This window comes from Ictalurus furcatus, chromosome 16, assembly GCF_023375685.1.
Source record: "Ictalurus furcatus strain D&B chromosome 16, Billie_1.0, whole genome shotgun sequence".
NCBI classification, from domain to species: Eukaryota; Metazoa; Chordata; class Actinopteri; order Siluriformes; family Ictaluridae; genus Ictalurus; species Ictalurus furcatus.
Window position 1 is genome coordinate 7,980,960 of NC_071270.1, and position 15,821 is coordinate 7,996,780.

Sequence of the window (15,821 nt, forward strand, 5' to 3'; positions counted from 1 at the left end):
TTGAGGGAAACATTAATTCTGCTCTCTACCTAGGGCTGCACGATTATGGCCAAAATGATAATCCCAATTACTTTGATCAATATTGAGATCTCTATTATTTATCACGATTATTAATTGATTTTAGTTACGACATTTTTATTGCACTTTCACATTTATTAAGTTTTCTCATGCCACAATAACACACACAAGCAGGCATGAGAAAACTTGAGATGGTCAATTATGACAGAATTTAGGAACATAGGGTGAGCTATGACAAATTAATTTACCTTCTGATAAACTAAATTTAAAATGTTCAATTAATTTTATAGACTGTATGCAAAAAACAACTGTTAACCTGTTCCACCTTGTAAACAAACACAATAAACATCAATGTTCAGTGTTTGAAGTCTGCTCCTCTTAAATATATTTAAAGCTACACTATTAGACATTTCCCACCGTCATGGTTCTGGGCTGGAGCCAGTTACTGAACTCTGCGTATATTGTGTATATATCTGAATAATCTCATATAGGACGTGATTGGGTTAGTTCATTTATCTGCCAGATGCAAAGCGCTTTAGTTTAATGGTGTTCATTAGGGATGCTCCGATCAGGATTTTTACAGCCGAAAGCGATCCAGATACCAATCTTTTTTTTGTTCATACTTTAATCAGGAGATCTGTCATAAACAGTTAAACGTAAGCTCTCTGCTCATGGTCACTGTTAATTGAATTAAAATAATAGCAATGAGAAATACTGTTGGTTAATTGATAAACAAACAAGCATAAAATATTTATTTTTAAATAGCTTAAACAATAGAGAGTCCTAATTAAGAGTAGACCAACACAAAAATTATCCATATTCGGAAAAAGACTAATAGCCTTCTATGGAAATACCTTACTAAGCTTAATGTCAAATTGATATTAAATGCAACCCATAGTAATTAAACATTATTTCATTCCTCATTTTATTTATATTTTATGAAGTTATTATAATATATATTTTTGTATTAAATGATTTATTTACAACTAAGCACATTTTCTGTCTTTACATTTAAGTAGTTTTATTTTTATTTATCAGTTTTAGATCGGTTCCCCAGTACAGTGTCCATGTCGGCTGATAATATTATGTTTTGGGGGATTAAATCAAAACATGGAAACTGGAGTTGACGTTTCTAGTGATATCTGGCAACTGTGAGTTTAAATGGAATGAATTAGAGTTAGTGAAGGAGAGTGGCAGTGTACTGTATGTTTACAGACCGAACAGTTGCTACTCTTGATTATGATTGGTGAGGAATTATTTAATAAAGAAGTTTGAATTAAACCCACCTTGTAGCGTTAGCCTTATTATTAATTTACTCCGCACGAAGCTGCTGTGTCTACACGAGCAGGTGCAAGTTCAGGTTATTTCGCGGGATCAATAAAAGATGGCGGTTTGTGAGATCGGGAAGTTGAAGCAGATGTTCAGTGTTACTCTTCATCATAATGGCATCTCTGCAGTATTTCCACACTTGTTCGGTTGACTGAGGAGATGAAAAGCAGTGTGAAAGTAACTGTTGCTCGGTGTAGATGCATTATGGACTTCCTGTAGTTTTTGATTCCGATTGTATTATACAACTCTGAACAGGTCACTCGCACCGGTGCGAATAAATATTTATTCACAGTCACACAAAATACTTTTCAGTCACAAATGCGAGTGAAATGGTAGCACTATAGAGCCCCGAGTTTATCTGCAAAGTTTTTTCCCGTTCGGCATGATGAGATTTAATGTCCCTGACAAACTCTGTAGTGCCATTTAGCATCGTGCTAATTTCATGATTTCCCCTCACGCAAGGGCTGGAGCTCAAAGCAAAGCTGGAAGCTCGAGGGCTAAAATGCTAATTCTGTTTCGGGGTTTTGGCACTACAAAATGACGTCAGCCCTGCGCCGCTCTATGTGATTGGCTATAAGTGTAGGAAGCGCTTGATTTGATCTGCAGCGGAGTTTTCCATGAGCGGAGGATGAACTTTAAACATCAAAATCGCAGTTGATCATGTTCATTTAATCGTGGGCAGTCAAAATCAGAATCGCGATCGATATTCAATTAATTGTGCAGCCCTATCTCTACCAGAAAATCCCAAAGGAGAATGTCCGGTCTTCAGTCCGTAAATTGAAACTCAAGCACAACTGCAAAGCTTGAAAGTCTGATCTCCAGTTATCGAAAGCCTTTGGATGCAGTTATCGCTACTAAAGGTGGCACAACCAGATAGTAAGTTTAATGGGGCAATTAATATTTCACATTGATGATAGGTGCTGGATAAGTTTTTGTTTCAATAAACAATTTTTTTTTTAAATAAAAACTGTATGGTGTGTTTACTCAGGTTGCCTTTGTTTTATGTTGTACTAAATAGTTTTAGATTTTCAAATGAAATATGAGATATACACAAAAACAGAAGAAATCAGGATGGGGCAAAAGCTTTCACAGGACTGTAAGTCAAGATGTGCCATGCTGATAGACTCTTACCCAAAAAGACTGAGTGGTGTAATAAAATCAAAAGCTGCTTCAACAAAGTATTTGTTTAGGGGTGTGTACAGTATAGACTAGGTTATTTTAAAGTTCACCTATTTTGGTTTTTCAAATATTACCATTTATGTAGTGTGTTATAGAGCTGTTTGTGAATGTAAAAAGACTGCAAAGTTTCAAAAAATCAAAGCGCATGACAAAAAGAAGGAACCAATTCTGAACAGCTGAAACGAGTCGTTAGTAATTCCAGACTTACTGCCTGCACAAACCTACGTAGGTTTGTAAAAAAAATTAATAAAAAATAAAAATCTTTGGCACGCCCTCAAACACTACAGTTGTAGTTGCCCTGAAAGAGTTAAGATTATGGTTGTTACTGTTGCCAGTACCCACTTTATTTGGACCATCCTGCACCTCTGGATCACAACCTGTAAGTATGATTAATTATATATGTATATATTTTCTACCGAGTGTTCCAAATGCGTGGTTGTGTGTTGTATATGTGTACAGCCAGTGCACGGCTGTTAGCCTGTTAGCCTCTGCTAACCGTGTAACTCACATTACTGCCAAACTACATATAAACTTACCACTGAGAAACGTGCTGTTCTCTTCGTGCTTGCAATGGTGGTTCGGGTTTATCTTCCAATGGATCACCATCAGACTCTGACTCAAATTGAAATTGTCGTGTACGTGCATGCTGTTAACCTGTTAGCTGAAGGCCTCTGCTAACCGGCTAACTCACGTTATTGAGATACCTCTCGTAATCAGCCATAGGCCCAATATTACCTACAGTTTTGTCACTTAAGCCAGGGACACACTAGATGATTTTTTTATATATTTTTTTTTTATCTTAATCGATTTTAAAACCGTGGGAGAGCACAGACATAAGGACAGTTTCAACCAATTTTTAACATTATAATCGGAGAACTGAACCACACACTAGATGATTCAGCCAGAACGCAAGACCACACACCTGTCAATAGTAACGATTTCACAGGCACGAGATCTCACAGAAACTCACGTTTTATCAAACATGACTTCAGAAGACAATATCACTAATACATCATTTTGTTTATTAGCTGCATATCAGACGCCTCATTCACACAGCAGAAAGTTAAAACAGACTTTTTTTCCAAATTGAGCTGAAACTCATAATGGGCATTTCCTTTTAGAGACATGCTGACAGTGGTAGACCAATCACAACAGACTGGGATATGTGACCAATCAGAGTATGCTCTCTGAAAGGAGGAGTTTAGAATTAATCCTTTAGAAACAATCAATTAACGAGCCGTTTGTGACGCTGGGGAAAAAAGGTAATGCAGCAATTTAAATTTTGAGCACATTAAAGTGCTTTTTTACCTTGGATGCATGTAAATCTATTGTATGAGACATTTAAAACAAAATTAGGCATGTTTCAAAACCATAAGTTGTTTTTTTTAATTATTTTTCCCTAAAAAAAAAAAAAAAAAAAGCTCCTGATCATTTTCACTTTATTTGTATACTTTTCAGATTAAAGGTGATTTATCTTAATTTAATCTGTTTTTTTTTTTTTTGTTTTTTTTTTTAACAGGGGTGTGTAAACTTTATATCCATTGTATTTATGTTCATGAGCACAATGCAACTCTTCAGACTTTCCCCAAATTAAACAAAAATCTGTTAATAAATAGCCTGCTACAATTCAGCATTTTAAAAAAAAGCCTGTCTTGCCTCAAATATAAGTTGTGATTTTCAAACGGAGTAGTTCACGTTAATTTAGTATGATGCTGTTTTAACTAGTAATAGCATGGCATCACAATACTAAATATAAAGATCTACTGTAATGAATGCCACCATCGTATCCCTATGGTGTTTGTATTGATAAGTGATTCTCAGCTGTAGTATTCAGTTGGTGTGACATTTTAAACACTTCCTTTTAAGAGTGCACCAGTTTTGACATAAATGCTGTTCCCATGTTCACTTACAGAGGGGGAAATAAGTATTAAATGTGTCAACATATTGAGGCTATTCACATGAAATTTTCACCAGACATCAGTATTAACTCAAGAAATCTGCAAATATAAAGAATTCACAATATTAAAGTCCGTAAAGTTATGTGTAATAAAGTGGAATGACAGGAAAAAATTATTGAACATGCTATGAAAAAGCAGTTCTCCAAGGCAAGGTAAGGCAAGAACCAGCTGAAATTCATAAGTAAGTATACCTCCTATCTGTGAAAATTAATATCAGCTGGGATGGTAAATTGATGGTCTATATAAAAGCTGTTCGTTACCAAGGTGTCACACAAGAAACATCCCATGATGGGTAAAAGCAAAGAGCTCTCCCAAGACCTTCAGAACATTATTGTTGCAAAACATTGATGAAAAAAGGATACAGACGTATTTCAAAACTCCTGAATCTTCCAGTAAGCACTATTGGGGCCATTATCCACAAGTGGAAGCAGCATCACTCCGTCATCAACCGGCCATGCACAGGAGATCCTCGCAAAACTTCTGACCAGTGATTCAGAAGAATAGTCAGAAGAGCAGCCCAAAAGCCAAAGGCCCACTCGGAAAGAGCTCCAGAAACACTTAGAGACAGCAGGTGCCATTGTCACAGAGAAAACAATAGGCAATGCTCACGCTCACCCCGCAAGACTACATTACTAAAGAAAAGGAATGTTGAAGCTCATTTAAAGTTTGCTACAACTCATTTGGACAAGCCTATGAAATACTGGGAGAGTGCAGTCTGGGCAGACGAGAGCAAAATTTTACTTTTTGGCTGTCATACTACACATCATGTTTGGAGAAGAAATGGCACTGCACATCACCCTTAAAACACTACTGGGAATAGCCTCACTGGAAATATATTTACTGAAAAAAATGTGGACACCTTAAATACTTATTTCCCGCATTGTATATGGCCCCACTGGTGATGCCATTGCCGTCACCACACACATGACTCTCACCAAACTGGACAAAAGGAACACATGTGAGAATACTGTTTGTGGACTACAGCTCAGCATTTATCACCACTGTGCCCTCCAAGCTTGATTCGAAACTCCAGACTCTGGACCTGAATAGCTCCCTTTGCAGCTGGATCATGGACTTCGTGTCAGGGAGATTCCAGGTGGTCAGAATTAGCAGGAGCATCTCCTCCCTGCTGATTCTCACCACTGCAGCCCACAGGGCTGTGTTCTTAGCCCTCTCCTGTACTCTTTATACACCCATGACTGTGTGGCCACACACAGCACCAATGTCATTGTCAAATTTGCAGATGACACAACGGTGGTAGGTTTGATCACAGTCAACGAAGACAGCCTACACTCAGGTCCACACTCAGGCAGGTGAAAACAACCTCCTGCTCAACATAAAAAAGACCAAGGAGCTTGTAGTGGACTTTATTAGACAGGACAGGGAGCACAACCCCATCACCATTGACGGGACACCAGTGGAGCAGGTCACCAGCTTCAAGCTCCTCTGTGTTCATCTCACTGAGGACCTCGCATGGTCCACCCACACCAAGGCAGTGGGGAAGAAAGCTCACAAGCACCTCTTCTTCCTCAGACAGGATGACGAAATTTGGTATTATTCCCAACATCCTCAAATCATTATACACCTGCACCGTAGGGAGCATCCTGACTGGCTGCATGACCTCCTGGTAGGGCTGCACAATTAATTGAATATTGATCTCAATTACAATTTTGATTGCCCACGATTGCATGAACATGAACGACTGTGATATTGACGTTTAAAGTTTGTCCTCCACTCATAAAAAAAGTATATATATATCCACTGCATATCAAATCAAGCACTTCCTAAACTTACAGCCAGTCACCATAAAATGTGATGCTAACATCCGGTACAAAATTACATCATCCCTGCACCACTCTATTGGGTGATTTGGCTGCATCTCTCCTCCTGTAAAACAATGTTATTCCTTTTTCTGCATAGCTCTGAATTGTTTTCATTTGTTTGCATATTGTTATATTTGATCGCATATTTTCATTTGGTTGATGACATTTATTTTTACTTATCCTATATTTTGGGTATAATTTTATTTATATTTTGCTTCTACGAGATGATGCACTTTAAGGACCAGTCTAATTTGATGCAAAGATTTGTACATTAGCGGGAATGTACCACAACATGGAGGTGAAAGCAGCGGTCTGTTTATTTAAATGTGAAAGTGCAATAAAAATATATTGTCCCTAAAATCAATGAATAATCATGATCTCAATATTGATCAAAATAATTATGATTATCATTTTGGCCATAATCGTGCAGTCCTACCTCCTGGTATAGGAACAGCACCGCCCTCAACCGCAAAAGCTCTGCACAGAGTGGTGAGGACAGCCCAGCACATCGTCGGAGGTGAGCTCCCCCCCCCCCCGACATCTACACAAGGTGGTGTGTGAGGAAAGCACAGAGGACCATTAGAGACTCCAGCCACCCAAGCCATGGACTGCTCTTGCTGCTACCATCAGGCAGACACTATCGCAGCAGCACATCCCACACCAGCAGGCTGCGGGACAGTTTCTTCTCGCAGACCATCAGACTGTTGAAATCTGACCAATACCACCACCACAAGCACAACCCACTATATCTCCAATAAACTGCACTTTATCATTTACATTGGACTCTGACAGTCCTTGTACTGTATGTGCAATATCTCCGGCTATGTCACTTTTGACCGCATACGATGTTACAATTTATTACTATTTTTCCTTCCTTAGAGCACATTAATAATACAGTTTGCTACTTTTTGTACTACGCAAGAGTTAATTTATCATTTTTGCACTATGCCTGGGTAAGAGTGTGCAACTGTAGCACATGAATTTCATTGTATATAGCTGCTAAAGCATTCTATGCACATGACAAACTTGAAATTATGGGCTGGGAGGCAACAGTAAAAAAAAAAATCTATGCAGTATTGATGCATGGGTAGGGGTGACTCAGTGGTAGAGGTTATGGGTTATTAATCTGTAATTTAAGGATTCAAATCCTAATACTGCAAAGCCAAAATTGTTGGGCCCTTGAGTAAGACCAATAACCTTCTCTGCTCATGAGGTTGCACTCTGATACTAACTTTTGTCCAAACCAGGATACATAAATTTAAAATGTTGATCATGCTGTACATATGTCTAACAACAATTACGATTTTCTGGGATGTTTTGAAACTTTTTACAAAGGATACAAAAAAAGAGAATTAACCAATCTCATTCTTGACATAGATTAAATTAGCATTAGTATTGTATGCTAGATTGATCTGGGTGACATTCCTAATAAGTAAACAAAATATTCCTTACACTATAGGAAAACCATCTCAATCCACATTATCTAAATTTACAGGTGATATGAAGAACTACTGGAAAAGGCCACCACTGTTAATAAGCACATTTCCACCATTCCCCTTTGGTATAATAATGATGAACCTTACATACATGTGCATGAGTGTGCAGAAAAATTGTCTGACTTCAAATGGAGATGAAAGATGGTTTATTATGTGCCTCATATGAGCTGTCTCAGGCTTTGACTACTCTCCTTATTCTTTGCATGGATATGTGGTAGGCAAGCAATAGCCTAATGTAAGCTAACAGGTTGAATGATCTGCTTATTGTGGTGTGATCCTGAGATTAACGATGCCATTCAGACATATCAGAAACCTTACTGACACAAACAGCCCAAAAGTAAGAAAAAAAAGTATATATGCGTCACGGCACGCAAATGTCTAGTTGATCTCCGTTACCTGTGTTCAGGGAGAATGATTTTCTTGCTTGCTCGGGCCGCTGGAGTTGATTTGCTCTTCTCCATCGCCATCAAATAGCTGACATCGGCGAGAACTGCCTCTAGGTCCGCCATCTTCAACCGTAGCTCAATCGAATCGATGTAGAAACAGTCGCGGGAATGTTGCGGGGACAAAGAAATCGCGAAAGACAGTGGGCTTATTTAATCAACACAAAACCAACAACACGGTGGCAGTGCGGGAGTCCTAGGCGAGCATAGATCAAGCCCGTCCGTTTTCTTTAGTCTTGATTTGCCGATCTTCAAAAAACATTCATTGTAACATAGAGAACAAGATTCATGCGAAGAGGGGAAAGAGAGTCTCTACTGCGAGCAGCAGTGTTGATTTGCGGTGGGCTTTCTAATTGTAAAAACTGCAGCGTGAAAGCAAGTGCAGCCAATCCAATCCTAGATATTACAGTAATATTTTTTATTCAATTTTTCCCTTTCGCACCCCCCACCCCACCCCCACCCCTTGCAGAGAGCGTATTGCAAGAACCCACCTGCTGGTTAAGACTCTCAAAATCGAGCCAAGTGGGCAAATGTAAATTCACACATCAAAATACTGCTAGCTGGCTAATCCAGCTAGCCCGGGTAAGCAAGTCGCAAACTGCGCGGTGCTCTATTACGTGCGGCTCACTTTAAACTAATCTAAACAGAGGCTGTGTAAAAATAATGCACACTTTAAAATAACTACTACAAGACCTGTACCCGTATATATAAATCCCGTGTCTACAGTTCAACTGGTAAAGAACAGACCAGCTCACTTACAAGGAGTCACAAAAATATGAAAATGGGCGACGACTGTGAGCTAGCTGACGTTGTTTTGCCTACATTTCAAGTCAATCTAAACAGAGATTTTACCAACTGAACGACGCGCTTATGCTTATTAAACACGCTTCTCTTTCTCCCACTGCACCTCTCTGGCGAAGATGAACCGAATGGTCGATTTCTACGGGTTTACCGACCAGACCTTGTTGACCAGATAAAATAATGTGTATCTACTAGCTGGTTAACACGCTAGCTCACTATATCCGGCTCCGAAAGCTAGCCAAACACGTGCGTGGGCTGGCTGTTTATCTAATTATCCATCACTTGATGAGGCTTTTAATTATATTTTCTGAAATACAGCACTAGATAGCTCCATTTACACTATCAGACAGCTGTCGCGCCTCCATTTTTCCCTTGACAACAGAGAAAGGTGCCGTCACATCTAACAACTGAGTTTTCCCGTTCTGCGAAATATCTCTATATTTATAATACAGCTTAATCTTACAGGCTGTCGCGCAAATGGTTTCATATATGTGTCAAATCGTAGATCCAAGTTTACAAACCCAACATTCTCACCCCTGTGCAAATCAACCACATAATCAGCAGCAAACAGTATTAAGAAAGTATTTTTGCCTGAGTGTTGCGCAGCGGGAAACTAATTACATGGTTTTATAGTATTGCTGTACGGGTGACTACCTGGCGACGGGTGAGGGGGCGCTCAAAAGGAAGTTAGCTCGATGTTAGCTTGCTTTGCGACTCTCACGAACTAATAATGCGACTAAAAACTTTTAAGTGCTACAGTTTACTTCCAAACTGTTTGGTGTCTGCACATGTAAAACGGACCTACAACGGTTGAAGAAAGAAAGAAAGAAAGAAAGAAAGAAATGCGGTTGGCTTTGGTGAACAAACCACAAAGCTAACTCTTGCGGAACTTCATTTTCATGGCTAACTCACTTAGCTGGCTATCCAAAAAACGATAACCGCCACTTAGCTCGCTAGACAGTTAGCTGAACTAAATATTCGTGCCGACACTGTTAGCCTGTTTCAAGATCAAAACCTCCGTTGATAAGACTCCACACACTAACACAAATCCAGCTTTCAGTAAGTTCATTAGAAAGGAAAGCAACTCTTGGTGTTCTTGTTTCTCATCTTGAAGTCCCCGACTCAGCTGTTAGCGCAACGCATCCGCATTTGAGTTGCAGGAAAAGGCTTCAAACTGTTCACGGCCGTCCAGTATATAGTTCACAAAATCCTCACAACCCCAAAGGTTCTCAAACGATCTGAATATACGGAGTTGTAAACAAAAAAATTGTCCCTCGATATGTTAGTTCCGACGAAACTATTTACTTCGCTGAATATATATTTGCTAGGTTATGTGACCAACCACAGTTCGCTATGCAATAGATTTTCTCCTGTTGCAGCAGAAGCTGTTCAGCAGCTGCACTTCCTCTTAGTGTAAACGCGCCGCAAAAAAACACGGACTGGATCACCGCGTAGTGGAGCGTGGAATTCAACTTCTAATTCACACGAGTAACCTAACAGAAATGACTAATTGTTCCCCAGAGCAAAATCTACCACAGAAAGTTAAATTTTTAACTACACATTTATTGAGCTCTCATTCAAATCTCAGCTCAAATGTATTAAGATAAAAATTAATTTTATTATTTAGAAATTGTTTTTTTTTACTTAGTTGTGACGAATTCGGTTTTGCTTTCATTTCTGTTATTACAGTTTTTATGTTATGAAAATGTTCGTTTTTAAACCAACTAAAGCCTCCACCTTTTGGTTACATGGCGCCCTCTGATGGTTCATTCGGACCAATGCACGGTGTTACCAAACATCCATAAGAGAACCCATGCCACCGGTGAGGGAGTCTATTTATAGCACATTTACAGGAGGATAGCACTATTCGTATTTGTGTGCACAAAACCAAGCAGATCTATTGGAAATTAAGGCGTATAGTTACGTTTTTTTTAGCTTGATTGTTTTGCTCAATCCATACAAATTTGACTTTTGAAACAGTTAGCACCGGCCACTCTAATTTGTGACATTACTTTTGCATTACAATTTGTTGCTTTTGCAAACTAGTCCTAGGAATTTTGCATATCTTTTTAAAATGGTGTCAAACTACCCAGGAGAGTGTGAAAGGCAATAATAATCAAATCTTGCTGCCATTTAAAAATATTATGGCTGTCACATGCCAATCAATTCTTATGAGGTGGAGCCTAATTTACTCACAGTTTTAACTCAGGTTAGGTTAGGTTGCATGGATTTACACAAAGCCTGTTGGGGGCGCTGCTGTGAAAACGATTATGGGTATAACTACAGGTGTTGTGCCGAAAAAAGCACACCCGTCGCGGGACGCGCATTTGAAGTTAGTCGCCTTAAAACGACAACCAAACGAATAACAACCGACACTAATCATTAACGTTATCATTCCACGTCACATTCGGTTCAAATTAAATTATAGTCAGAAAGTGTGTTGGAGTATTGTTTAGCAGTAGGGTAAGTACTAGGCAAGCTGGCAGAGCCCAAGTTCGTGAAATTCTTCCAAACACCAAGGGCAGAGCCTGCAGTGCTGTTTAAGGCCACTAGATGTCCTCAGCGTATTAAACATTACTGTTTGTCTGGATTAGTTCAATCTACAAAAGAAGCTTGTAAAATGGCATGTTGATATACAGTAACTATAAGGTATCAGCATCATATAACTCATTTATATTTTGTATTGATGTAAAATGTAAAAATATATTATATATATATTATTTTAAAAAATCATTGTGTTGCTTAGTTCGATGTAAGGAAGCTATTTCAAAAGCAGGGCAGGCTTTTGAATGGGCTTCGTCTGAACTCATACACTTAAATGTGATTTGTCATGTATTTTGAATGTATGTGCTACCCGTACCTGTGTGACATCATTGATATTTGACTTCAGTAAAGAGTTTCTGTTGATGCAGTAATCTCGTGTCAGTGTCGTTCGGTTCCTGTAAACATATTAAAAACAAAACATAACATGGTATCAGAAGTGGGATAGAAGAAATGAAAAGCACAACTGAGAAAGATGTTGCTATTGCAACCATCATCATCTTTGTGTATTCAAGGCAACTTGGCAGAAAACCGGATGGTATGGCTTCAGAAATTTGAATTGTACCTCATTGCCAGCGGAGTGGCAGAGAAATCGGAGACAGTGCAGTGTGCTACATTTCTTCATATTGTGGGCGAAGAAGCCATTAAAGTGTATGACACATTCCAGTTCATGGAGCGAGAAAAGAACAAAATTGTAGAACTAAAAAAGAAATTCAATGAATACTGTGAACTTAATAAGAATATGCCATACACTCGCCAGATTTTTTTCATGAGACCACAAGGCCCAGATGAAACAATTGATTCATATGTCACAGGCTTTAAACATAATGCGAAAGACTGTCAATTTGGCAATTTGACTGACGACCTGTTTTCTGGCCTGGATTGCTTGCCAGCTGAGCATCGATCAAAACCGACCCCATTGTGTCACCAGTGATACATCCACCAAGGAAGGTTCCTGTAGTGCTCAAAGACAAAATAGTTTAAAAATTACACAAGATGGAAATCTTGGGTGTAAGAGCAAAGCAAACAGAACTGACAGACTGGGTGAACAGCATGGTGACAGTTGTGAAACCAAACAAGATACTTGTATGCATGGAGCCACAAGACCTTAATGCAATAAAGCATGAACATTACCCTCTACTTTCAGTGGAAGAAGTGGTGGCCAGTATGCCAAATGTGAAGATATTCTCAGTTCTTGACGCCAGCCAAGGATTCTGGCAAATAAAACTAGATGATGAGAGTTCAAAACTCTGCACATTCAACATGCCAGTAGGGAGATATAGAGTTCTTTGTTTACCATTTGATGTATCTTCAGCCAGCGAAGTCTTCCAGTGTGCAGTAGCGTATTTGTTAGAAGGTCTTGAAATGTAAAATTAAACAAAAAATTAAACAAAAGCAAGTGTCGGATTAGAACAACAAAAATAAGATATCTTGGACACATCACCTCAGAAGAAGGTCTTAAGCCAGATGATGAAAAAGCAAGAGCAATCGTGCAAATGCCACCGCCCAAAAACAAACAGGCACTCATGAGATTCATGGGTATGGTGCAATACCTATCCAAATTTATTCTGAATTTATCTGACATCAGTGCTCCTCTTCGAAAGCTGTTAGAAGATGATGTTCAGTGGCACTGGGAGGATGAGCATCAAAAAAGCTTCACAAGAATGAAAACTCTGCTAACAAATGCACCAACACTGAAATTCTTTGATGTGCAGAAACCAGTGACACTTGCAGTTGATGCCAGCTCAGAAGGCATCTGAAAAAAAAAACAGCTGCATACGGATCATGTGCACTCACAGATGCTCAAAAGAGATATGCACAAATTGAAAAAGAGCTACTTGCCATAATCTGTGGATGCGAAAATTTTCATGAAAGTTGAAAGTGATCATAAACCACTGGAAAGCATTTTCAAGAAATCACTGCATAAAGCTCCACCCAGATTACAGCGTATGCTTCTCAGACTTCAAAGATAAAAGTAGCAAACAAACCAGGTAAAGAGATGCACACCGCGGACGCACTAAGTCAAGCATACCTGAATGAGCATACAGAGGATTTACTTGGTCAAGAGCTAGAGCTGTGTTGGATAGCAATGCTTCTGCCTGTGAAGAAAATCTGAGTGCCTTCCACAATGCAACAGCTGCTGATCCATAAATGCAACTACTGCGCAAAATGACCATGGATGGATGGCCTAATGAAAGAAGTGCTGGACATTCAAAGAAGAAATAAGCTTCACATCAAAACTTTTGTTAAAATCTGGAAAGCTTATTGTTCCAAGTGAATTGAGACAGGAAATGCTGATAAAAATTCATGAAACTGGCACAGATCTATTACATTACAGTGGTTCAGATTACTTACTGTCTGTTGATTAATACTCCAAATTTCCAGTAATCAGCCAAATGTCTGACACAACTGCTCAGAGTGTAATTGTAACCCTGAAATCTATGTTTGTGAGACATGGTATACCAGACACTGTAATCACGGACATTGGACCACAGTATGCAAGCAAACAATTCAGCAACTTCAAGCATATAACAAATAAAGCATATAAGAAATTCAAGCATATAACATCAAGCCCAGGACACACACAGCGAATGGACAAGCTGAAGGAGCAGTCCAAACCATCATAAACTTATTAAAGAAAGCTCAGAGTGGCAAAAGTAACTCTTACATTGCCTTGTTGGAATATTGAAACATGCAATTAAGTGGTATGGGGTACTCACAGTTACTAATGGGACATTGATTAAAATCTAAGATAGCTACCTCTGCCACCTTTTTGTCACCTGTGAATAACATACAGATCCAAGACGACCTGAAACAAAGGCAAGACAAACAAAAAGCTTACTTTGACAAACGAGAGTGCTTCCAGATGTTCACATACTGTAGGAGAAAGATTGAGAGTGCAACGAGATGTCTGGCAACCTGCTGTGATCATCAAAAGACATGAGCAACCAAGATCGGTCATTGTACAAACTCCAGATGGAAGAAGATACAGGATAAACAGAAAACATCTTCTCAAGACTGGAGAGAAAAAAATTCACAACATCAACAGACAATGCAGTCAGTGACACTATTTGCGAGATGGACTCACATATCACTCTAAGGTGACACTCATTCGTCTACAATTGCCAAAGACACAAAAAACACTGAATTACCCGAGTCTCAGCCACATAGATATGTTACCAGGTCAGGTAGACAAGTGAATGTACCTTCAAGGTACAAGGAATGAACATAGTGACATATACTACAAATGTATATTGCAGTAACCTAAGGTTTATTATTTTTTGTTTTCTTGTGAATAATTTGTGCAAGCTAAATAAATAAATAAATAAACTTCTATGAACTCATTGTTTTCACTGCTCATAAACAAAGTGCTGTTAAGCTTAAATAACTGTTTAGTTAAGATATTATGTTGACAAGAGTTTAGACTTAGGAAAGGGGATGTCATGTATTTTTACATTCAGCTTGTGAGGGAAATTACTCATTTTTACTTTGTAATAATTTTGTTCTTGTTATGTTCATGTTCATCTAAGGATAATGACTAAGAAGGCCATGTCATGTCACTGAGATCAGTACAGAATATTTATCTGCTTACAGAGACACAAACATGTTCTTCTGTTCAAGGTTTGTCTGCACATCTTCTAAGACCCTAAAACAAAGCCTGTTTGAACTGCTTCAAACCGCTTCTTATCAGTACACAGAAGTGTGTCATGCTCTGAGTTTCATATACATAGTAGTGGTTCAGCACAAGCGCTTCAGAGCGCTCTAATTATTCTATCCTGCTTTATTCTATCCTGTATTAACCATCTTTCTGTAATAAACATTTTTACCTTCAGAGGACGAGTCTGCGAAGTGTTGTCTAATTTCGACAACAATTTGGCGTCTCCTGGCTGGGCGAGTCTTTCAGCTTGTCTGGACAACAAGCAAACCGGAGGACGCCCGTGGAAAAATTTCACCCTGAAAGTCTGTGTTGACACGCAGGCCTTTTATTATGCAGAGCGAAAGACTGATGCAGCCTTACCACTGACTGGTAGGAATCTTCAAGAATTTAGAATTAGAATTAGAATTTTATGAGGTCATTGTGTATTGCTGTCTGAATGGGAGTCGATGATATAAGAAATGTGCATATTACATTGAGAGAAGTATTACATGGAGGTGATTTCTTATAAGAAGTTCGAGGAACTTCGGCTCTGCGACGGCAGAGAGATTGGTGTTTCTTAGATCACAGCTTCAAAA

The 15,821-nt window shown here is 38.9% G+C and overlaps 1 protein-coding gene across 3 annotated transcripts in view; it reads right to left on the bottom strand.

The window, feature by feature from the left end:
* Positions 1-15,615, bottom strand: part of grk3 (G protein-coupled receptor kinase 3) — a 135,811-nt gene extending 120,196 nt beyond the window's left edge. Inside the window, exons 1-2 of one of the 3 annotated variants that reach the window (XM_053645754.1) lie at positions 15,416-15,615; positions 11,908-11,986 (exon numbers count right to left, since the gene is read on the bottom strand). In XM_053645754.1, coding sequence (XP_053501729.1) covers positions 11,908-11,921 — 14 coding nt within the window. In that variant the 5' untranslated portion in view covers positions 11,922-11,986; positions 15,416-15,615. Of the gene's footprint in view, positions 1-8,199; positions 10,496-11,907; positions 11,987-15,415 lie in introns of those variants that run through there. The other 2 variants (XM_053645751.1, XM_053645752.1) reach the window with 2 other exon arrangements.
* Positions 15,616-15,821: the final 206 nt, after the last annotated feature.